At 42.9% G+C, this 25,568-nt stretch overlaps 1 protein-coding gene across 2 annotated transcripts in view; it reads left to right on the forward strand.

Annotated features, from left to right (window-relative positions):
• Positions 1–25,568, forward strand: part of LOC115477153 (sodium- and chloride-dependent betaine transporter-like) — a 165,342-nt gene that overhangs the window by 88,651 nt on the left and 51,123 nt on the right. For both annotated transcript variants that reach the window (XM_030213790.1, XM_030213791.1), the window contains exons 5-7: positions 683–770; positions 9,397–9,529; positions 21,209–21,343. In XM_030213790.1, coding sequence (XP_030069650.1) covers positions 683–770; positions 9,397–9,529; positions 21,209–21,343 — 356 coding nt within the window. The remainder of the gene's footprint in view (positions 1–682; positions 771–9,396; positions 9,530–21,208; positions 21,344–25,568) is intronic.

Genomic DNA, 25,568 nt, shown 5'->3' on the forward strand with positions numbered 1-25,568 from the left:
CAGGGTGTTACCCGACGGTAATCGGGCAGTGCCGCACACGTTCCCCCCCCCCCCCCCCCCCCACACACACACACATGGCCACGCGGTAAGTGTTTTTTCAGGCTTATTACCTGCTGAGGTAAAAAGGGCCCTGGCGCATGGCAAAAATGACAACCTCTGCTACTGCAGGGCCCTTTTTACTGCATCTTGGTAAAAGGACCCCTTAACCAGTTGAGCCGATATTCAGTTATAGCAGTTAAAGGTAAGACTGCTATTTATATGATCCGATTTAACCATTAATCTTATCCAGTCTGGCGTTGCAGTTGTGCGACATATCTGTTTTCATGGTAGGCACTAACCACAAATATTCAGCAGGAGATAAGCAGTTATCTCCTACTAAATATTCACAGTTAGATGCAAAAACACTATTTAACCAGTCAGCAGCCGTTTCTGACTGGTTAAATAGTGCTGAATATCAGGGGGATATTGCCATCAGTTTTCTAAAGGTTCTTTTGATCTCCCTTTCAGTAAATTCACTATAATTTAGTTTGCTGTGTCACCTTGGCTACGTGATCTAGACTCCTGGTGAAAGTAACAGGCTGTTCCAGTTCAATCTGTCATTCACTAGGTCAACCCCAGAGGTGAACGGTATGAAAAAATAGAAATGATTGGTACTGATTATAGATTCTCTTTTCTCTTGCAGAAAACTGTGTGGAGTTTGTGGAAGAATCTATGAACGGGACCTTTTCAGCGAATGCCAATGCTACTTCCCCTGTCATTGAATTTTGGGAGTATGTACGCTGTCACCAGAATGATGAAGTCATCTAATCTTGGCATACAGTTACATACACACATACATACACACACACACATAAACAAACATAGAGTTTGACATACCTACGAATATAGTACATTTTTACCAAATCTCATATATATATTCAAATATGTGGAAGCAGCTTCTAGACCTGTGGCAAGTATACCATTCAATACCAACAGTCCTGTCAGTCTACATATTGTTGTATATATAAATATAAATACACTGAACATTATTGTGGACATACACCATCCACCTGCCAAAACCCTTTGGGCCATTTTACAAAGCTGTGGAAAAAAGTGGCTTTACAGTGCCCTTATGCGGGTCTTGCCCACAATCTAAGGCCACTTTTTGCTGTGGATGGAAAATTGCTGATTTGCATTAATGACCACATGTTAATCTTGTTATTACTGCATGGGCCCTTACTACCATCCATTTTGTAGGCAATAAGGGCTCAGGTGCTAATCCCATACTAATCAGTTAGCATACCGCAGTGCAGCTGCGCTAACTGATTAGTGCAGACACACCCACTCTCCATCCCCCAGACAGACCCCTGAGGGAAAAAATAAATTGTATTTTTAGCATTCCGGTAGTGTGCACACATGTCATAAGTACCGCAGGATGTTTCAAGCGTGTCCCATAGTACACCATTTTAAGCTCCAGTAAGTACTTATTAGTGCTTACCACAGCTTGGTAAAAGAGCCCCATACATATTTATACCAAACATACAATTTTACACACTTTGGATACTGATGAGCTACACATACACCAAGAAACGGATGTATGAGATGAGCAAAAGTTGTTTTTTTCCACAATTTGTTTCTCATTTGCTCCAGGGTATCTTAACCCAGTGTTCTGGGAACCACAAGCCAATCTAGTATTCAAGAGATCCACAATGAATATACATGAGATATATTTGCATACAGTGGAAGCCGTGCATACAAATATATCTTATGTATATTCATTGTGGATAACTTGAAAACCAGACTGACTTGGGGTTCTTTGAGGAAACTCTATGAGTTCATTTGGAGGACTTAAATTTGTGTAGTTTTTAATATTATAGAAGCAGACTCAACAGCAAAGTTTTGGAAGGTTTGCTTTGTAAAAGTTGCAAATGCAAAAGTGGATTCCCCCCCCCCCCCCCTTCCTTTTGGATATCTCAGTGGATAAGGTTATGGTTATAGTTATAGTTCATTTCTTTTAATATACTGCTTTTCCTGCAAACATTACAAAATGGTTTATATTTTAAAAAGGGCTATTAGATATAGGAGCTGCTGGATCATCATGCAAAGGGGTTCCTTTGGTAGAGTGTGTTCAGGTGGGGTGGGGATCCCTTAGGGCTAAGGATACATGCCTATGATCTTCAATTTATTTATTTATTTATTGGGATTTATGAACCACCTTTATGAAGAGATTCATCCAAGGCACTGTATAAAAGGCACAGTTTATCATAAAACTTACAATTTTGTTAACAGCATAATAATTGTAAAGTAACCAAGAATAAACATAAATGCAATAAATGAGGTAAACTTGAAAACAGTAAATTGAAACCTTATAATAGAACTACCATGAAAAAGTATAAAAAATATACTACTGATATAAAACAAAGTTAGCGTAATACTAATGATACACCTAATAGGCATGCATTGGAACATTCAACTAACATTCAACTAACATAGATATGATGCTAAAGATTTTCTACAATATGGCTTACCATATAGCTGAGGGACCAAGAGCAGATATATGATGGGAACAAGATGCATGGTATAGAATCAATTGGGATAATTTAATGGTTAGCTAAAATGAAGGCAATATTTTTGTATAGTTAAGCAAGAGATAAGGAACTGATCTAAGTTACAGTATGTGTAGCAAGCTAATCCAGGTGCAGAATGGGTGTATAGGCAGTCACCCTACATAGTAAAGGCTTGGGAGAAGTAAAGGCTTGGGAGAAGAGCCAGGCTTTAACCTGCTTCCTGAAGTAAATGTAGTATCGAGTTATTAGTAGCCCCTCTAGAAGTAAATTCCAGAGCGTGAGGGCTACTCCTGTGAAGGCTCACTGGCGGGTATCACATCGTACAATTTCTTTTGATATTGTACAGATAGTGATAATCCTTGAGAGGACCTTAGCGGTCTTAAAGGTATGAAAAATGGTTAACTTATGTTTTTAGTACCCTGACCCATTTTGTCTGAGGGCCTTGAAAATCAAACATAGAGTTTTAAATTGAGCCTTGTAAGGTACTGGTAGCTAGTGCAGCTTTTGCAAGAAGGGTGTGATGTGGTCACGCCTCTTGCAGCCTTCTATCAGTCATGCTACAGCATTCTGAATTTAGTTGGGGTTGATAGAAACTCTTTTTGGTTTGGCCAATGTACAAGGCATTACAGTAGTGTAGTCATGATGCTATCATGGCACGGACCACTGTGGTCATACTCGTCTTTTCAATATATGGAGAGAGATTTCATAGCTGCCAAAGGTGATAGAGGCAGTTTTTGAAGGTTGTTTGAATTTGTGGGATCAGAGTGAGTGATGAGTCTAGCAGTATCCCAAGATTCCTGACCTATGATTTTAGGGGGAGTTCATACTTTCCAAATGGTATTTTGAAGTTGGGTACTCCAGAATTGGGGGTGGAGTCAAGATGGTGTCAAGCATAGATGCTCCATTGTGAGCTCTGTGGAGGCTTTGAGGGATCTTACCTGGTGATAATTTCCATTAAAGGGAAGAAGAAGAAGAAGAAGAAGAAGAAAGGAGTAGACAAGATTCCTTCTTACATACACACTCCCCAAGAATCTCTTCCTGAAGATCCGCCTGGGCTTTTGCAGACATTCTCCCTTGATAACCCAGAGGCTCCCTCCTAGAACCCCAGATCTGCTGAAAGAGAGTCCCAGAATGTTTAGATCCTTTGCTTTTATTACTCTACCAAAGCCTCAGGCAATACCCCGGGGTGTGAAGGATATCATACACTGAGGCATATTTTCAAAGCACTTAGCCTTCCAAAGTTCCATAGAAACCTATGGAACTTTGGAAGGCTAAGTGCTTTGAAAATATGCCTCACTGTATTCTTCCTTTGACCTTAATCATATATGCTCCTTTCTGGAGACATAAGTTATTAAGAGTCCATGGTTCACAGAACATAGAGATTGGAATTGAGCTGTCCTGGTCCAAGCATGATTACTTACTACTACTTGACATTTCTAAAGCGCTACTAGGATTACGCAGCGCTGTATAATTTAACATAGAAGGACAGTCCCTGCTCAAAGGAGCTTACAATCTAAAGGGCAAATGTACAGTCAGTCAAATAGGGGCAGTCTAGATTTCCTGAAAGGTATAAAGGTTAGGTGCCGAAAGCAACATTGAAGAGGTGGGCTTTGAGCAAGGATTTGAAGATGGGTAGGGAGGGGGCTTGGCGTAAGGGCTCAGGAAGTTTATTCCAAGCATAGGGTGAAGTGAGGCAGAATGAGCGGAGCCTGGAGTTGGCGGTGGTGGAGAAGGGTACTGAGAGGAGGATTTGTCCTGTGAGCGGAGGTTACGGGCGGGAATGTAAGGGGAAATGAGGGTAGAGAGGTAATGAGGGGCTGCAGACTGAGTGCATTTGTAGGTAAGAAGGAGAACTTCTGGTGCTATTTTAGAAAAGCTCTGCTAGTACAGAACTTTTTCTAAATAACTGCAGGAATCCTAATGTATAAATATACAGGCTGAAAAAAAAATGGCACAGGCTCACTCTTCCACATCAAAGGGTCAATTCTGTAGCTTCCACATGTAAGTGAAGCCATTTCCACATGTAGCTGCCCGGGACATATAAGTACTGCCAATTATGAATTGAGACTGCATTTTCTTCATTTTGGTAGGAGCAATAGACAATGGGGATTGAAAAGAATGACTTATTTAATACGTTGAGGCATATTTTCAAAGCACTTAGGCTTCCAAAGTTCCATAGGTTGGAAGGCTTTGAAAATGTGCCCCCTTGTGTAAAGCCTTGGCTGACTTGAGCACTTTTTAAAAATTCCTGCATTCTTCTGAATTGGCATAACTGATGTGGAAAAATGTTTCGCATAAATGTGTATTCATTTTGTAGAATGTGTAGATTTTTGTCCTTCCCAAATCACGCTCTCTTGAAGTGGCTTTCTAAAATTGTATAAACATTTAAATGGCAATGTAGACATGTAAGTGCTGCTGTTTACACTTGGATATATTTCTAAAAATAAAGAAAAAAAACTGAAAGAAAACAAGGGGAAGCAAAAGGCTCACAGATGAATGTAGCAACAAAAAGGAGTGAGGTCCAACAAAAAGAAGAGCCCAAGATGTGAAAAAAAAACAAAGTCACATCTATTTATTATTAATTATACTGTCATAATATGGGACTCGACACAGCTGTATTTAGGCACAAAGGCCTGCTGTACATATAATCATTATGAATAAAGATAAAACATTTCTTCAAAATGAGAGGAGAGTCTGTGTACCCATGTAAAGTTGATAGTGTTTCTCACACAGCATAACAGCATCTTTATTCCTGATCACAATATATATTGGACTGATAACATCAGTAGTTGATGTGATGGACTCCTGATGAAGGCCTTCATGCTGAAGCACAGTTGTGTCAAGTCCCCTGTTATAATAGTATGATTATTAATAAATAGGGCTGCACATTAATCATGATTAACATGTTAATCATTGGCCGAAATTAAGAAATTTAATTGTGATGAATTGTTACCTACCCTCTCTTCCCTGTCCACATAGTCAGTTTGGCATCTTTCCCTCCCCTCCTGGACTGCTGCTGGCTTTCTCTCCCCTCCCCTCCTCTCCCTGGTTAACCTTTTCTAAAAGTTTTCTTTTTCAGCAAGTATGAGAGAGAGAATGAGTGAAGGCACGGAGGAGGGGGGAGGGCACATATGAGAGAGAGAGAGAATGGGAAAAGACACGGGGACACATATGAGAGGATGGGTGAAGGCATGGGATGCACATATGAGAGAGGGGGAGAATGGGGGATGGTGAGGTGTACATATGAGAACGAGAATGGGCTCAGGCCATCTCCAAAGCTGTAGTACCTGTTCAATGGCAGGTGGGGTAGCTGAAGCCCTGCCAAATGAAGAAATCCGCTGCCTGAGTCACCCCCTTCCCCATTGTACTGCCTCAGGGGTGAGGAAGTCAGCAAGCAGGGTGTCTCCAGCCACCAACACTTGCACTTCCCATGATTGAGGAATGCCGGCATCGGTGGATAGAGGCACCCCACTGTCTTCCTCAATCCTGAGGCAGCACAAGGAAGAAGGGGACTGCTTTGTCAGTGAATTTCTTTGACTGGCGGGGCTTTGGCATCCCCACCAGCAAAGATATGACATCTAATGCGGGGGATAGGGATGGAAAGGAAATGCATGCCCCCCTCCCCATAGACTGCTGGCTATGTCCTGCCTTTAATCGTGTGATTCATCGTGATTAAAAATTTTAATCGAAATGCAGCCCTATTAATAAATTGATTTTTACATCTTGGACTTTTCTTTTTGTTGGACCTCACTCCTTTTTGTTTCTAAAAATAAAGGTAAAACAAGATGGCTAAATTTGACGTATGTTTTTAAAAATAGTGCCTGTCTCACAATGTTTGCTTAAGGAACTATGTTAAGTAAATTTAACATTGATACTGGTAGCTAAAGAAAATTTGTTTTGTACTGCACTTTTTTTAAACTAGTGCAGTTTGTCAGCTAAATAAGCCATCCAAAGAATCGTTTGTCAAATATCTGAGCAGTATCTAGCCCACAGCAGTTAGCCAGGCCATCCATGGATACTGGTGTTTCATATCCGGGTCTTCCATAACCAGTACCAGGAGAGCTATCCTGGCAAGTTAAGACAGCCTTTTATCTGGTCCAATCTGTCCAGATAGTTATCTGGGCATAACCTTCAGCTCCACCCTTGCTCTCCCATGAACCACACTGGATCAATCTGGATAGTGCCAATGCAGTCAGACACGATAATCAGTGGTACTTGACAGATGTCACTGAATATTAGGTCAGGACCCAGTCAACAAGAGTTAGCTGGGTAGGAGTCACTGAATATCAACCCCTGTGTTTTACCCATATCTCTCCGAAGAAAGGAGACTGAGGGCCCCTTTTACTAAACTGCAGTAAAAGGGTGCCTGCGCTGGCATCTGCACGTGTTTTTGATGCGCATTGAGGCCACGTTTTACCGCAGCGGGTAAAAGGCTGTCATTTTTTTTCTAAGAAATGGATGTGTCTTGGCGTATGGCCATTTCAGGGGGAGCAGTAACCGCCACCCATTGAGGTGATGGTAAGGGCTCTCCTGCTAAACCAGTGGTAATCGGGCAGGATTACCGCCAGGTAAAAACTGGCGCTGCAAAAATAAAAAATATTTTTGTAGCGCTGGAAATGGGGGTGGGAACTACTACCAGGCTGCTGAGGTAGCCCAGCGGTAGTTCCGGATAAGTGAGCAGTAAGCCCGCATTGGGCTTATAGCTGCTTAGTAAAAGACCCCCTGACAGAGCCATAACATTAGCATTTGTATTATGCCACCGGTACACTGCCCCCATTCATACCCAGTTTAACAGTAATCACAGACTCTTCTTATTAGCGGAAGCAATCTTGGCCGCAGCTTTATTCCAAAACATCAGGTAGCAAAGAACACTCAATTCCCAAGACAATTAGTGGTCGTTTTACTAAGCAGCAGTAGGGTAAACGCATGGGTAGCATACACCAAATTGGCACTACCCCAGGGGTAGCGAACGCACTGCAGTAGTTTAAAGTTGGTGTGCACTGCTTCCTGTGGTAGAAAATATTTTTCTATTTTCTACCATGGGGGGGGGGGGGGGGGGTCCTGGTGGTAATCAGCAGGGCAGCCACCCTGGCGCACTCTGCCTGATTACCACACGGGTAGCATGTGAGCCCTTACCACTAGGTCAAGGGGTGGTGGTAAGAGCTCGAGCAGTAAATAGCCATGTGCTACATTTGATTTTACTGCATGGCCATTTACTGCCTTCAATAAAAAATCCCTTTTCCCCACCTGCGGTAAAAAATGGCCCAGAATATATTAGTTTCAGAAATCCACACTACCACAGGCCACGTTTTACCACTGCTTAGCAAAAGAACCCCTTATTTCCCAACAAATAACTCTCCAGGGCAGCTGTCAACCCCCAGGGAGCTATTCGGTATGGAAACTAATTCCATTATTCCTTTCACATGTACCACCTCCTTCAAGGGCATCACCTATGATGTCAAGTCACACCTCTACTCACAGTAGTTGCACCCACAAGCCACCCACTTTTAATCCACAATTTTTGTATAACACTTTATGATTCAGCTGTGCTTTACCACAAAATCCCCCAATCTTGGGCTCCCCCAGCCACCAGAAGCTGTGACCACCCTCCAACCCCCACCCTACCACAGACCATCCCTTACACCGAACACCCCAACACCCCAAACCCAAACAAGAAGACTGAACAAACAAACTCAAGTGCACACCTATGCGGGAAAGAGGGAGGGAAATTTCCACACCAACACCCTCTTACCCTCCCCACTCCCTCCCTTTAACTACAAACACCCAGAAGCCCACCAAACCTTCCCAGTAAATTCTTTTCTCCTAACTCCTCCCTATCCCTACCCATCAATTACTTTCTGATCACCTCTTCCTTGCTCTTCAACTCATGTTGCTAATCCGCCCCACCAATCAGCACCTATTTCCCCGCTGTCACTATCCCCTTGCATTCCCTTTATCCTACCCCCTACACACTCCACCATCCCTACAATTTAATCCTCTTAGTTCCCAAAACAGGTGGCTAGCTCAGCTGATGTTGTCCACCCCCCCTCCCAAGTCAGATCTGGGGGGTTCTCCTAAACTCTGTTTTCCTTTACATGATTTTTAATCCTTTAGAAGAAAATATTAATATTTTTCTACATAATGAAAACATTATTATGCCAGTGTTTTCCTTTTTCTACATATCATAAGAATAAATGAAAGGAAGCTTTCTGCATATTTTTTGCTATCTCTAAAATTCAGCCCGAACTAAAAAGCGGATTAAATGAAAGGATTCAGCACCTGTCAGCCAGAAATAAGGAGTCAGCATACTTCAGATTGAGGCCATAAAAAGATAATTTCTTTCCAAAGTCCTCAAAATATTCAATAAAACTTCACCAAGGTTGTGCAAGAGATATTTCTGTAGATTTGCTGCTATTGATGGAGGCTTCACAGTGCTTCATTGTGAAAACTTTTGCCACTTTATGCAACCACAAGTTCATTGTAGGTGCAAGGTTTACATTTCCTGTAAGTGTAAAAACCAGTGTCCTTATAACCTTTTCACCAGCTTGTGAACTTGTGAAATCCTTACATCTGGCCCTGAACGTCAGTGACACATACTGACTGGACTTGATTCACCCAAGTTCAGGACATGAAAATTTTCAAGAACATATTTGATTTTGGCAAGAGAAAATAATCACATGTTTGTGTTTAAATAAATGACTCTGGGTTCAGGTATATTATAGACAATGTATTGAAACACCTCATACAATCATGTAGACATACACATACACATACACATGAGTGTGACAGAAAAACCCTGAATTATGGTGAATGAATGTGAATAATAGTTTTTACTTACCATCCCCTGCAGAATTCGGGCCCTGGGACTCACAGATGGCATTCACAATCTGGGCACTGTGAGATGGGAATTGGCTTTGTGCCTCCTCCTGGCCTGGGTTATCTGTTACTTCTGCATATGGAAAGGAGTCAAATCCACTGGCAAGGTGAGTAATGTTCTTTCTTAAATCATTTTCCTATGGACCAGCAGAAGTAGCTAACCTTTAATCTCCTCCAAGCACCTCTACTTACTGAGTACCAGTACGGCGTCCTGAGTCTGCTTCTAGACCAAAAGGTATAAATTGCCAATAAAGTAGAACTTTGTATTATGATTCTGTATTTTAAATCCGGGGTATATCTGAGCTTTCTAACTTGTCAATTTATTGATGAATTTGCAGGGCCAGTGCTAGAGTTTCTGACACCCCCTTTCAACCTATAAATCGGCAACCTCCCCACCCCCAGTGCAGCATCTCACATTTTTTTCTCTTCTCTCCCTTCCATTCTGCATCTCCCCTTTCTTTTCTCTTCCCTACCCTCCCCATCAAGCATTGCCCCTTCTCTCCCCTGCCTCCCACCCACCCATCCAATAATCACCCACTCTCTCTTCTCCCCCAGTCCAACATTTCCCATACTATCTTTGCTCCCTCCCACCAACCCACCCATTCAGCATTTTCCCTCAAACATCCTTACCTCCCTCCCTTCTGTTGCCACCACCACCTCCCACTGCCATGCCTCCAAGCCTGTCAGCTCACAGCAGCAACCAGAACACCAAAACGTGCAGGACAACCTTCTAGCCCATGTGCTTGCAGCTTGTGAAGACACTGCTGATCCCACCCCCTCTGACACGTACTTCCCATTGTCAAGGGATGGTGGGCCCAGTAGGGTCTTCACAAGTTGTAAGGACATGTATTGGAATGTTCTCCTGCCCATATTGTGTATTGTAGATGCTACAAGTGAGCACCTGGTGGACCTGGAGCAGAGGAATAGCAGTGGTTGCTCTAGACAGAAATATTTGGGGTGGCAACAGGGGCAAGCCAAAGTGACACTTCCGTACATCATCTTTCCCTTCCCCCAATACACACACACATTTTTAAATTAGCAATGAACCACACCAAGGCCTTCTATGAATAAAGAAATCCTCCCCTCCAGTACATTTGGGCAACCAAGTAAAACCACCATTGTAACTGATATCATCATTCAACAAATTCTTCAGTGTGGGAGTAAAGTCTAGATTTTTTTTAAAGAATTGGACAGAATCTCAATATAAACCCTGCACCTCCAGTTCTGTTTGACAAATCCCATATTCCCCAACAATGGAGCTATCCCTCTGACAACACATCAAACAAAAAATATTCAGATTCTGATTATCACCTCAGGAACAGCACACGCTATTTCCACTGCCAAACACTGTTTAAATCAGATGGATTTTTGTTTGTGTGGAGACTGTACTGGATGTGGAGACCTTTAGTCTTTAGCATTTCTACTTTTGGTGCCAAGGCCTGTTTTCAAATAGAGCCAGCCACTTGCAAAATAACACAAAACTCTGCAAAAAGACATTCAAAACATGTATAGGAAACTTTTCAAACCATAACAGCCCTAGCCCACCTGTGAAAAGATAGTGCTATAAATATTACATTGGGCCCTAGAGCACCAATATATCTGCTACTGGGAAACTAGAACAAGCAGGACTGTTACAGATTCCTGCATAGAAACTACATGCTAGCAGAATCCTTCATCTCACTCACATGTACAGAACATAGACAGACCTTGACCTGATAAAAGATAGGGGACCACAAAACACATGCAGCCAAAAACTGAACTGGAGACATCCCCTCTCCAAGAAAGCCAGATTCTATAAGCAGTGAAAATACTGGTAAAAGCAGTGCTTTTTTTGTGCCGGTACGCAACGGTACGGCGTACCGGCACCTTTTTTTTTGGCTCCCCCCGCCCCATGAGTCTATGTCCCGCACGCAGTGCCAGCCCCCATTTCCGGCCGCTGCTGCTTCTCCTGTTGAGCAGCAGCGGCCGCTACACAAAGAAAAAGATTTTTTTAAAAAAAACTTCAAACCTGGCTGAAACGCGGCACCCCGGCACTGTAGACAGCCATTAGGCATTGGCTGTTGCCCCGCAGCCGCTCCTCCTCTTGCCTTACGTTACTACGCTCCTCCGGGGTCTTCCTCCAGGGGCAGTGACATAGAGGCAAGAGGAGGAGCGGCTGCGGGGCAACAGCCAATGACTAATGGCTGTCTACAGTGCCGGGGTGCCGCGTTTCAGCCAGGTTTGAAGTTTTTTTTTTAAATCTTCTTTTTCTTTGTGTAGCGGCCGCTGCTGCTCAACTGGAGAAGCAGCAGCGGCCGGAAATGGGGGCTGGTGCCGCGTGCGTCGCGACTTCGCGCCGTTCGCAGGGAAACTTGGCAGGGAGAGAGAAACCAACAGAGGGAAGGATTGGGGAGAGAGGGAAAACAACAGAGGGAAGGATTGGGAAGAGAGGGAAAGAGGGAAACCAACAGAGGGAAGGATTGGGGAGAGAGGGAAACCAACAGAGGGAAGGATTGGGGAGAGAGGGAAACCAACAGAGGGAAGGATTGGGGAGAGAGGGAAAGAGGGAAACCAACAGAGGGAAGGATTGGGGAGAGAGGGAAACCAACAGAGGGAAGGATTGGGGAGAGAGGGAAAGAGGGAAACCAACAGAGGGAAGGATTGGGGAGAGAGGGAAACCAACAGAGGGAAGGGATTGGGGAGAGAGAGGGAAAGAGGGAAACCAACAGAGGGAAGGATTGGGGAGAGAGGGACACCAACAGAGGGAAGGATTGGGGAGAGAGGGAAAGAGGGAAACCAACAGAGGGAAGGATTGGGGAAAGAGGGAAACCAACAGAGGGAAGGATTGGGGAGAAAGGGAAAGAGGGAAACCAACAGAGGGAAGGATTGGGGAGAGAGAGAAAGAGGGAAAACAACAGAGGGAAGGATTGGGGAGAGAGAGGGGAAAACAGATGGAAGGATGGGGAGAGAGAGGGAAAAACAGATGGAAGGATGGGGGGAGAGAGGGAAAAACAGATGGAAGGATTGGGGAGAGAGGGGAAAAACAGATGGAAGGATGGGGAGAGAGAGGGAAAAACACAGATGGAAGGATTGGGGAGAGAGGGAAAAACAGATGGAAGGATGGGGAAAGAGAGGGAAAAACACAGATGGAAGGATTGGGGAGAGAGGGAAAAACAGATGGAAGGATGGGGAAAGAGAGGGAAAAACAGATGGAAGGATTGGGGAGAGAGGGGAAAAACAGATGGAAGGATGGGGAGAGAGAGAAAGAGGGAAAACAACAGAGGGAAGGATTGGGGAGAGAGAGAGGGAAAACAACAGAGGGAAGGATTGGGGAGAGAGAGAGGGAAAACAACAGAGGGAAGGATTGGGGAGAGAGAGAGAGGGAAAACAGAGGGAAGGATTGGGAGAGAGAGAGAGAGAGAGAGAGGGAAAACAACAGAGGGAAGGATTGGGGAGAGAGAAAAAGAGGGAAAACAACAGAGGGAAGGATTGGGGAGAGAGAGAAAGAGGGAAAACAACAGGGAAGGATTGGGGAGAGAGAGGGAAAAACAGATGGAAGAATTGGGGAGAGAGGGGAAAAACAGATGGAAGGATTGGGGAGAGAGGGGAAAAACAGATGGAAGGATGGGGAGAGAGGGAAAAACAGATGGAAGGATGGGGAGAGAGAGGGAAAAACACAGATGGAAGGATTGGGGAGAGAGGGAAAAACAGATGGAAGGATGGGGAAAGAGAGAGGGAAAACAGATGGAAGGATGGGGAGAGAGAGAGGGAAAACGGAAGGATAGGGAGAGAAAGAGGGAAGACACTGGATGGAAGAATGCAGAAAGAAATAGGGGAGACACTGGAAGGATGGGGAGAGAAAGCAGAGCTGCTGGATGGAAAAGGGGAATAGAGAAAGACTGGAGAATAAGAGGAAGGGGCATGGGGAGAACAAGGGTGAGGAAAAGATGAAAAGCCACAGGTAGATGAAGGAAATTAAAGGATGGATAGTAAGAATGAATTAAATCTGGACAGAGAGCGAGCCTGAAAAATATTGAAGAAAGCAAAGAAAAAGGAGACAAAAATGACAAATGGCACAGAAGAGTTAAGCGAAAACAAAGGAAAGGAGAATCACAGACTGGGACCAATATGGAAAGAAAAACAGTCACCAGACAACAAAGGTAGAAAAAAATCATTTTATTTTCATTTTAGTGTTTGTAATATGTCCAATTTGAGAATTTACATTGGCTGTCTTATTTTGCACTGGGTATACTGGAGCTGTAAGAGCTTACAGAGATTATTTATAATGAAAAAAAATCACATTATTTTTTTCTCCTATAGTAACTGTAATATTTTCAATGATGTCTGTTTATATGTGCCATGGCTGGTATAGGGGGTGTGGCTATCATAGGGGTGGAGCCATATGTGGTGACCCCGCCCACAATGAGTACCGGCACCTTTTTTTCTACAAAAAAAGCACTGGGTAAAAGAGAAAACAGAAATGCATTTTCTCCTGTACTCTGCTAAATGCAAAAATAGAAAAGATCTACATTTCCCAAATCAGACACACACAATCCTTAAAGAATTAAATAATAGTTTTCTCTACTACCTTTGTTGTCTGGGCATTTTATTTTTATAATTGGGCTGGTTACAGTCTCTTCTCCACTTTCCATGTCAGTTTTCTCCTACATTCCATTTCTTCTCTTTCCTATCCTTCTCTACATCTGTCTGGCACTAATCCATCTTTTTTTATTTTTTTTTTACTTTTCTATGTTCTGCCTTTACATCTGTTCATTTGATTTTACACTCATTCTTCCTTTCTCGTACCCTCTAGTCCGTAGTCTATTTCTTTTCACTTCTCATCTACCTTTTTCTATATCTGTCTCATCCCTCTCCAGCACTCCCATTGCCCCCTTTGTCTCTTGCCTTCTAGCCCAAGAGATCCTTCTAGCCTAACCAATCAACACAGTCCAATCTTACCTACCAACCTAACCCCTCAAAATTCTCACTGTCTCTCCCATCCATAATTTCCTCCCGTGCCCCCAACACTCTCACTCAGTCACCACTCCTAGTCATCTTCTGGTCTATCCCCTTTCCATTTGATCATAGTCATCTTCTCCTATGTTCTTCTCCGTGGGTCCTAGTCATCTTTTCCTCTGCCCCCCCTAAGTCCCATCCACCTTCTGCTCAGTTTACCCACTCCCTACCTCACCACCTTGCTCCATCCATCTTCTGCACTGTTCCCCATCTCCCCTATACTTGAGTCTCATCCATATTCTGCTGTTTCCAGGGTCTCTTGTCCATTTACTATTTCTTCTCTACATGTCCACTATCCATTCCTTCTGTGTCCCTTTCCATCCTCTCCAGCATCTCCCCTCTGTCACTGTCCCAATCACTCCCCCTCTATGTTCAGCATCTACCCTCCAGTGTCCCTATCCCTTCCCCATCTAGCATTACCTCTCCATTTCCCTGTCTCTATGTCCAGCTTCTCAACCTCTTCCCTTTCTCCCACATACCCCTGTCCATCGCCTTAGCATCTCTCTCTTTCTTCCTCTCCATTCCTGTCTCTTTTTTTCTGCACTCACCCCCTACAACCAGCAGTTCTCTTCCTTCCTCTGTGGGTCCAGTGTCTCTCCCTATCTTCTTCACCCACCTCATTGGATCTTCCCTTCCTGCCCCCCATGCCAGCACCTCTCTCCCTCCTTGCCCCCTCCCCCTGATGCCATCACCTCTGTCCCTCCTTGCCCCCTCCCCCTGATGCCAGCACCTCTGTCCCTTCTTGCTCCTTCCCCCTTTGCCAGCATCTCTCTCCCTTCTTGCCCCTCCCCCATGCCAGTACCTCTCTCCTTCCTTGCCCTTCCTCCTCATGCCAGCACCTCTCTCCCTCCTTGCCTTCTCCCCTGTTTCCAGCACCTCTCTCTCTCTCTCTTTCCATGCCCCCGCCACTGCACTCCAGCACCTCTCTCTCTCTCTCTCCCTTCCCTTTCTTTTCTTCCTGCAGCCTAAGCCTCTTCTGCATCATGGCAGTGAAGTAACAAGGCTGCTTTGGCCAACCCAGGGGCCTTCCATCAGCCACATTCCACCCCCTCCAAAGCAAATTTCTGTTTCCTTGAGGGCTGGATGCAGCTGATGGTTGGCTGGAGCAGCCTGCTTACTTTGCTGCCGTGATGCAGAAGAATCTTAGATTGAAGGAAGCAGAGAAGGGAAAGGGAGAGAGAGAGAGAGAGAGAGAGAGAGATGTTGGGCTGCAGTGTGGGAGGGACAGGGAAGTCTACAAAGAGGGAAATAAGTGCTGGATTCAGGGGGAGAGCAGAGAAAGAAAATGGTGCTGGACTCGGGGGAGGTGGGGACAGGAATGGAAAAAGAGATGTCAGACTGTGCAGGGCTACTGAGAGGTCAGAGGGAGAGGGCAACTGGAGAGATACTGGACCTGCAGAAGTAGAGAGTAGCCTAGTACAACAGGTAAACCCAGATTATAGCGGCTTTCAGCATCATCAAAGGTTGGCGCCCCCCTGCCATGCTTACCATGTGTACTAGGTTACACTGGCCCTGTGAATTTGGGTTCTGTGGAATTCTCCACTATCCAAAGTTTCCAGAATTTTTATTAGCAGTAAGTTCTTGCATTGTATTTAAGATTTAGCAAACTCAGTAACTCTTCAGCAAAACTCAATGAAAATCTCTACCGTAGCTTTAAAGGCCTTTGAAAGCTGGTTGACCTTTCTCATATCTTCCTAATCCACCTGCTGAATGTTTCTAATAAAAGATTTTGACAAGGTTAGAATTGTTAAGTGGTGCACTGTATGCTAGCCTATTGGTGTCACGAAGAATAATAAAAAGCAGGAGAGAAAGTGCACAATGCAGGCACACCAATTATGCGGAATCAATACTACCCAGTCCTCCAGCACCCTTCATCAAGCAAGATCCTGAGTTCATAAACCAAAAAAAGCAGAAACTGTATTTCTTTTCAACCTACAGAATCCCATTAAAGCAATTAGACTAACTCCTAACAGATGGGCAACAATTGAAAAAGATTCAGGAGTGTTGTACTGTACCTTGGAATAAATGACTGTGAAACTGTATAGGTCTTTAAGCTTACAGCACAATCACAAATCATAGCTAAGGATGTGCTGTCATTTTAAAATGACACAAAAACAGTGACAAACCCAATGGGGTAATTGTATAAAGTATTTAATTAGGGGTGGGCAACAATTTACTGCTCGCTGGAAAGGAAGTACCACTGGGCTACTGCAACAGCCTGGCAGTAGTTCCCTCCCCCAGTGTGCACCATTTCCGGCGCTGCAAAAATATCTCAATTTTTGTAGTGCCGGTGTGTACTCGGCGGTAATTGGGCAGTGTTGTGTGCTGTCCAGTTGCCATTGGGTTAGTGCAGGAGCCCTTATTGCCACCTCAATGGGTAGCAGTAAGTGCTCCCCCCGAAATGGCTGCATGGTAAAAAGGGGCCTCGGTGCGCATCAAAAACATCCACTGACGCCAGTGCAGGCCCCCTATTGCTGCAGCTTCGTAAAAGGACCCCCTGCATGTGAAATTGCCATTATAAAATAAAGCAAAAGTCAGCGTGTGTGCACCTAACTATAGACATGAGCACTTATGTAATGTCAACAACTGGTGTAAATGGTTGCACCTAAAGTCAGCAGTTGCATGCATAAGTGATAGAATTATATAATGTATGCATGTAACTGCAAGACACACCCCTGATCTGCTTATGTGTACGCCTAGTGTTGTTTAAAATACTAGGTCAAAGTAGTTAAGTAAAAGTAAAAATAAATGTATATTTTAATACTTAAGTAAAAGTACAGTGAAGAGGTGAGACCCTGATCCAAGATGTCTGCTGTCGTCGTCTGACGTACCTTTTGGCTCTCTGTTTTCTTCCGCGGTAGCAATGCCGAAGAGGAGAGGCCGCCCTGCCTCCACTGCCCCTCAGCAGCAAATCTCTCTTTCAGAGTCCGGTCCTATTCAGACATATTTTCGGAGAGCAGGGGCACCGGCGTTGTCGGGTAGCAGCCCGCTGGTCCACCCTGAGGAGGATGGAAACCCCGGAGCGTTCCCTGGACTAAAGCTATTGCTCAGCCCCGACATGAGAGCTCCTCCCCCACAGCCAGGTGATAGTAGCTCTCCGTTGCAGGCGTCCTTAACCCCAGTCCGAGAAGGCGGTGTGGGAGATGAGAGACGGGAGATGGTTCAATCACCCGAAGAAATTTGGGGCTACGGAGAGCTTGAGACCTCGATGGAGGGAGTGACATCAACTACACCCGGTGCAGTGGGGGTGTTTAAAGCTGCAGGTTTGGATCAGACGATCTCCGCAGACAAGTCTGAGGTAATAATTACAAAATTTCATATATCAATAACTGAACCCGAAGAATTAACCATGGAAAGTTTGTGGACTTTAATAACGGATCTAGGCAAAGTACTTAGTCCACAAACACAAAAACTGTCACAAGAACTAATTGTCTTTGAAGAAAAAGCTAAAGAAATTGATTTGAAGTTGGAGACTTTGACTCAACAAAATAAAACATTTGAAAAAGATATTCAACAGATAAAGTCTTGTCAAGATAATATTATAAAAGACAACATATTTAAGGAGGAAAACTGAATCCTTTGAGAACTTTTCAAGGAGTAATAATCTCCGATTTCTTAATTTCCCCAAGAAATTCACAGTTTCCCCATGAGATATGTTAAGAAAATATATTAAACAAATTTTAGGAGTGGTTGAAGAAAGTATTCCACCATTTTCACAAATTTATTATTTGCCTACTAAAACAACAACGAGTCAACAAGATCAAGGCAACCAAGAAATGGATGTTTCAGCATTGTTGGAGACTTCTGATACTGATTTGGTGATGGCATCAACTTTGATTGCCACAGTTGCTTTGACTCCTGATAAGAATTGGCTAATGAACTTATTCTTTAAAAACAGAGATAAGAGTTTTTTGGGTCTAAAGATCCAAATTTTTCCTGACATCTCTAAGGAAACCCAGAAGAGACATCAACAGTTCCTACTGATAAAGCCAGGTGTTCTTCAGTTGGGGGCTACCTTTTTTTTAAGATACCCCTGTAAACGTGTATTTAAATACCAGTCTATTAAGTATGTGTTTTTTGATCCATCCCAACTTACAGCTTTTTTAACAGCCAAAAAAGTATTGGGGGGGGGGGGGGGTCTCAATATATAGCTCTCTTTATAAATAAATTATCGGTGCCTTTAGGTTTGTCGGTCGAAGCAAATTCCTGTAATGTATCTTATTTGATTTTCCATTGTTTAACATCTTGGATCTATTTTTGCGGACTTGAGGAATGTCTGGCTAAAAATGATTTTTCTTCTTCCTTTTTTAACTTTTTCTTTTTTGTAATGGTAATGTTGAGCTAGACTACTACTTTTCTGTACAAGTTATATGCTTGATTGTATTTGAAAATTCAATAAATAAATAAAAAAGTACAGTGAAGAGCACATTTAAAAATGTACTTTAGTGAAAGTAAAAAAGTTATTGCCTTGTATATAATATTTTTTAGTAAAAAAGAAAAAGTACCACAACTACAATGAATGCAAATATTTTACCCCAACAACTTTATTGCTCTACTATTCAATCCACTTTGTTTTTAGTAAAACTGAATTTTTGAAAATGACTGTCACTCATGCGAGTGTGCTTGTGAGTCATTAGTCCAGCACAGCGGAAAAGGTGTTCAACAACTGCTCTAGCATAAAGTGGAGTGTTCAGTCTGAAACAAAGTTCCTTCAAATGAGGCCAGGTTGCAGTATTACTAAGGTCTTCTGATTGAGTCTACAGGTTTTGATCAAGGGAATCTCTCAAATACTTGACTTCCATATAGCAAAGAATACTTTATCATTATTATTGTCATTATGATCTGCATTAGAAGTAGTGCTGTCTAATTCATCACTTGCATCTTCATCTTTACCTTCGTTATCATCGTTATACTGTCCAGTTACAAAAAAGGCTTTCACAAAGTTGGAATCATTGTCTGTTGTTGTTCTAACAATTTTTAATCTGATGGCAACCTCTGTGTGAATATCTTCAAGAACTGATGCAAGAACATCAAATGTGTGTGAACCTTTCAGTCTTAAGGCTAGACTAGCAGACTTTCTCTCTAAAGACTATCAGTACGTGGGACAGGCACATGGGATCTCTTAGGGAAAGGAGGAGATAGTGGTTGTTGAGGATAGGCTGATTAGATGGGCCATTTGACCTTTATCTGCCGTCATGTTTCTAATCCAGTGCACAGTCACTCCAATGTAAAATTTTTCATGGGATGACAAGAAGTCTGTTGTGATAGAAACATATGTCTGTCAAGAACTGCTACCAGCTTCAGCTTCATCTCCACTTTAAAGTTCTGTTTGGCTGGAGACCAGTAATCAGTTCAACAAACACAGGCAACTCCACTGTTCCTATAGACTATATTCACTGAACAGCAAAATTTAAGATGAGACGATCCACTGTTTGCGTGACGAGGCTTGCAGTAGCAAAATCCTGTTCCTGGTTTTGCTGTTTCATTTCATTTCATTTACTGAGGAATCATCATTTACATCTCACTTCCACTTTTACTTTTCACTGCAATCATCAGATGAAACTGAGTAAAAGTAGTAAAAGCTGACAAAATTATTACTTCAGTAAAAGTAAAAGTAACAAATGATATCCTGTACTTCTTTACAAGTAAAAGTGACAAAACTTTTACTTAAGTAAGTAACTAGTTACATTTACTTATTTACTATACAACATTGTGTACGCCCCCTTTGTAGTTGCACACTATAGTACTTAGGCATTAAGTTTATTGAATAATGCCTAAGTACAGTTATGCACATAACTACAAAAAAAGAATAAAAAGTAATGAAAAGATAAAAAACACAAAATACAAATTGAAAAATTATAAAATTAAAGAATCTAAAACAGCATGAAGAATAGCTATTACATTTTTCACAGGCTATGTCAGAAAAGCAAGCCTCAAAATTAGTGCCAATTAGCACCAATTAACGCTTAAGGGCTATTATTGTTATTTAAGGCCAATTGGTGCATAATTTAACAATTAAGGGGTCCTTTTACCAAGCTGTGGGAAAAAGGGCCCTGCGCTAGCAGCAGGGGCCATTTTTCCCACATACCAGGGCTCTATTTACTGCAGTGGGTAAAAAGACCCCAGGCACACATGACCATGTGGTAAGAGGACTCTTACCACATGGCCGTGCGATGAGGAGCCCTTACTGTCACCCATTGAGGTGGCAATAAGGGCTCCCGCACTAGCCCAGCGGTAACCGGGCAGCACACGGTGATGCCTGATTGCCGCCAGGTTACCACCACACAAGCCATTTCCAGGGGTTTTCTTTTTCCTCCGGAAATGGCGCACACTCGAGCTTACCGCTGCTATGTAAAAGGACCCCTAAGTTAGGCATGCAACTGGCAGTATTCTATACATTGTGCACCCAAATTTGCACACTGGTCAAAAATTTGGGCATACAACTTCATAGAATCCAGCCCTATATGCATCAACCCTGCAGCAACCCACCTACCCCTGCCAGTAAAGACACCCATCCCCAGGAGCCTCCCAGCCACAAGCCTTCCTCAGACGTAGCAGCCTTCCTCAGACTCACCCTCCCCAAACCAATCCCTGAGCCTCTCTCCCACCTTGTGTCCACTGGACTTAAAAATGGTCACCAAGTCCTCCATTGGTAATACAGTATCATAATATTATCACTAGGTGGGGGTCAGGCTTCCATATACAGGCAAAATGGGTTTTTTCATTCCATTCTGGATTTTCTAAACTTGTATGAAATTTCTAACTTCTAAAACTATTTCCTCTGGCTGCAGGTTGTCTACTTCACAGCCACCTTCCCTTATTTGATGCTCATTATCCTGCTGGTCCGAGGGGTCACACTGCCTGGTGCCTATGAAGGGATAATGTTCTACCTGAAACCTGACATTTCAAGGCTTGCAGATCCACAGGTGGGTTTTATATCTGACTGGCTTCTGTGTGCCTTCATGCAAAAGAAAGGTCAGCTACTACTAGTGAATGTAAGTATACATACATATCTATCAGAATATACACATATGTATCTAGGCCTGCCCCCCTCCCCAGCCATGTATTTATTTGGAAGGGAGCAGGGTTGAATCCTAAGCAGGGGGGAGAGATTTTATTTCAAATGTTTGGAGTGTACTAACAGAAACAAAACATAAACAATCTCTACACACTGTCTAGTGTTTCTACAGAAATGGTTACTGTTATCTTACATAAGTACATAAGTAAAGCCAAACTGGGAAAAGACCAAGGGTCCATCGAGCCCAGCATCCTGTCCACGACAGCGGCCAATCCAGGCCAAGGGCACCTGGCAAGCTTCCCAAATGTACAAGCATTCTATACATGTTATTCCTGGAATTGTGGATTTTTCCCAAGTCCATTTAGTTGCGGTTTATGGACTTGTCCTTTAGGAAATCGTCCAACCCCTTTTAAACTCTGCTAAGCTAACCGCCTTCACCACTTTCTCCGGCAACGAATTCAGAGTTTAATTATACGTTGGGTGAAGAAAATTTTTCTCCGATTTGGTTTAAATTTACTACACTGTAGTTTCATCGCATGCCCCCTAGTCCTAGTATTTTTGGAAAGCATGAACAGTGAGAAAGACAACTGAGCTCTAATTCATTAGATATACCTCAACAATTGAAGATATATAGAAATCTTCTTGAATTTAAACAAGATGGAGACCTCCACACACCCGGACGCTAATAATAGTTTTCACGTCTTTAACTGGGGTTGTTTATGGTCATTATTGGTCTCACTTTCTTGTGAATTGTTTTATAATTTTCTTAAAATCCTTTTATTTTAATCAATCTTTCAAATTTTTTCAAAACATAGATCCTTTTAAATCTTATTCCTTTATTTCTTTCAATCACTGAATTTCCCTTTCACTGAAACTTAGTTTAACATTTTTTCTGTATATAGTAAAATGTTGAGCACTTACAGTAGCTGTGGCTTGACGGTGGCCAAACCCGTTTCACTTTAACTGCTTCCTCAGGAGCCATGCATCAACTTTTTTTGAAATCTCAACAGGATGGTATCACACATTCACGTGATCACCTGAAAAGTAAATATATATCTATTACTTGTGGTGGAAACTTTCAACATAAGCTAGTATACAATCCTCAAACTACATTTGATGTTACGTTCAGAACGGTACTTAACATTATTTACGTCTATATTTTAACTTACATTTCATCTTATCCGATGCAGCGCTCTTTACAGCTGATCAGGGAATGCTTACCAGACTCATTGCTTTTACTTTTAACCCATCATCAGTTAATTTCTGAAGTAAATAACGTTAAGTACTGTTCTGAACGTAACATCAAATGAAGTTTGAGGATTGTTTTTTTTTTTTTTAATTTCTCTTTATTGGTGTCAGCAACATCAATAATAATAAAACAATTACAACTTTCAACTTGGGAAATCTAACCATTCTCTTTGCGAAGAAGAGAAACAAACAAAAAACAAAAAGAGAACATACAAACTCAGCATTTATCTATACTTGTATATGCCTTCTTCCCGCTCACCCCAGAAACTGCTGACTTTTCTGTTTTTCTACCCCTGCTACACACCACTCATCCCCCAATCATCTCCCCCCACACACCCTCACATCCTCTATCACACTCTCTACGGCTTCCCCTTCCCCCCCTCCCAATCCCCCTGCCCCTTCCTCTCTCTCAAAACGTACCCTATACAATGTGTGACACATTCTCTTTCAAAAACTTTGTCCATATGCCCGCATATTGCCGGCATTCCTCTTTATGGGACTTCTGATACAGCATACTTTCATATTTAGCTAGTTCCAACATTTTTGCCTGCCACCTGGCTAATGGCACCTCCTCTTCGCTTATCCAGTAATGTAATATTGTTTTCTTCACTGCTAAGGTGGCCATATACAGAAATCTCCGCTGCAGCCATGTTAACCCCTGTGCGATTAAATCTGACTGTTCCCCCAGCAGCAGCGCCGGGTAGGTCCATTCCACTGTTGTCTGCACTACTCCATTGATAACCTGGAAGGCTCTATAGCTTATGTTGAAAGTTTCCACCACAAGTAATAGATATATATTTACTTTTCAGGTGATCACGTGAATGTGTGACACCATCCTTTTGAGATTTCAAAGAAAGTTGATGCACGGCTCCTGAGGAAGCAGTTAAAGTGAAATGGGTTTGGCCACCGTCAAGCCACTGCTAAGTGCTCAACATTTTACTATATACAGAAAAAATGTTAAACTAAGTTTCAGTGAAAGGGAAATTCAGTGATTGAAAGAAATAAAGGAATAAAATTTTAAAGGATTATGTTTTGAAAAAATTTGAAAGATTGATTAAAATAAAAGGATTTTAAGAAAATTATAAAACAATCCACATGAAAGTGAGACCAATGATGACCATAAACAACCCCAGTTAAAGACATGAAAACTATTATTAGCGTCCGGGTGTGTTGAGGTTTCCATCTTGTTTAAATTCAAGAAGATTTCTATATATCTTATTGAAGTACTGGACTCTCCAATTGTTGAGGTACTGCTATCTTCAGTCACAATAGTCTGGCATATGGTGAATTTATATTGCAATTCTATAACTTAGGCATCCGTGTTTATGCCCATGTTATGGGGCAAATTCTGAAAAGGTCACCAAAGTTTAGGCACCAGGATGATGTGCACTAAATGCAAATTCTACTGCTCCCCAGTATCTCTCCACACTCGTCCTTCCCTACACCCCTTCCCGTGCACTCCGTTCCCTGGATAAATCCTTCTTATCTGTTCCCTTCTCCGCTACTGCCAATTCCAGACTTCGCTCCTTCTGTCTTGCTGCGCCCAACGCCTGGAATAGACTTCCTGAGCCCCTATGTCTTGCCCCATCCTTGACCATCTTTAAATCTAGATTGAAAGCCCACCTCTTTAACATTGCTTTTGACTCGTAACCACTTGTATCCACTCGCCTCCACCTACCCTCCTCTCCTCTTTCCTCTACACATTAATTGATTTGTTTGCTTTATTTTTTGTCTACTAGATTGTAAGCTCTTTGAGCAGGGACTGTCTTTCTTCTATGTTTGTGCAGCGCTGCGTACGCTTTGTAGCACTAAAGAAATGCTAAATAGTAGTAGTAGTAGTAGTAATAATGGCAGTTGTGCAACTGCCAGTATAGAATACTAACATTTAGGTACAAGCACTTATGTCAGCTCGATAGCTGATGTGAATGCTTATGCCTAACTGTGTAGACAGTGAGGCACATAAATGATAGTATTCTAGAACCATGCCCCTCCTACGTCCAAGCCCCCCTGCAACTTATAGAATAGCGACTAAGGGCAGTTAAGTGCATAACTGCCAATTATGGTTAATTGTTAACTCCAATTAATAGCCAATTATTGAATTAAGTTATGTGCACAACTGACTTTATTCTATAACTTGCATGCACATATTTGCTTTCTAGTCAGAAATTTTAGCGTGCAAGTTTCTAGGGGATACAGGGGCAGCCCAAGGCAATCTGCCACTCGATGCAGGGATGAGATGCTGCCCTCGCCTGGTCTGGTATCTCCCCCTTCCCTCCTCAGCCCTTTCCCCCACGTTAACCTTATTTTTTCTTTTCCAAAAGGTGGCAGCAGCAATTCCCATAGGCTACCCTGCCATGGTGCTGCTGGCACCGGCCTCTTCACTCTACTGCATCCCACCTCTGAGGAAACAGGAAGTTACGTCAAGAGGTGGCCCGCAGTAGGGAGAAGAGGCCAGTGTCGGTGGCAGAGCATCCTATGGAAATTGTTGTGGCTGCCACTATCGCCTTTTGGAAAAGAAAAATAAGGTAAATGTGGGGAAGAGGGTTGAGGAGGAAAGGGGAAAGTGCCACCTGAGGCCTCCGCCTCAGTTAGCCTAATGGTAGGGCTGCCACTGAGGGGGAATGTACATAAATGTTTAGAATACTAGTATTTACACCTGTATGTGTACACCTATGCATGTAAATTACTTGCATGGTGCCTATGTACTATTCTGCAAACACCCGCTTAACTTCTACAGCCCATATTTGCAAAGGAGACGTATATATGGGCAGAATATTGGCAGGACACAAGCGGTGCTCCCACTCATGCCCATAATTTAGTTATGCACATCCCTGTGTAAGTGCAAACACGTAAATGCTAGGCGTGTTAATACTCTTTACACTCGT

Source organism: Microcaecilia unicolor, chromosome 9 (genome assembly GCF_901765095.1).
Source record: "Microcaecilia unicolor chromosome 9, aMicUni1.1, whole genome shotgun sequence".
NCBI lineage: Eukaryota > Metazoa > Chordata > Amphibia > Gymnophiona > Siphonopidae > Microcaecilia > Microcaecilia unicolor.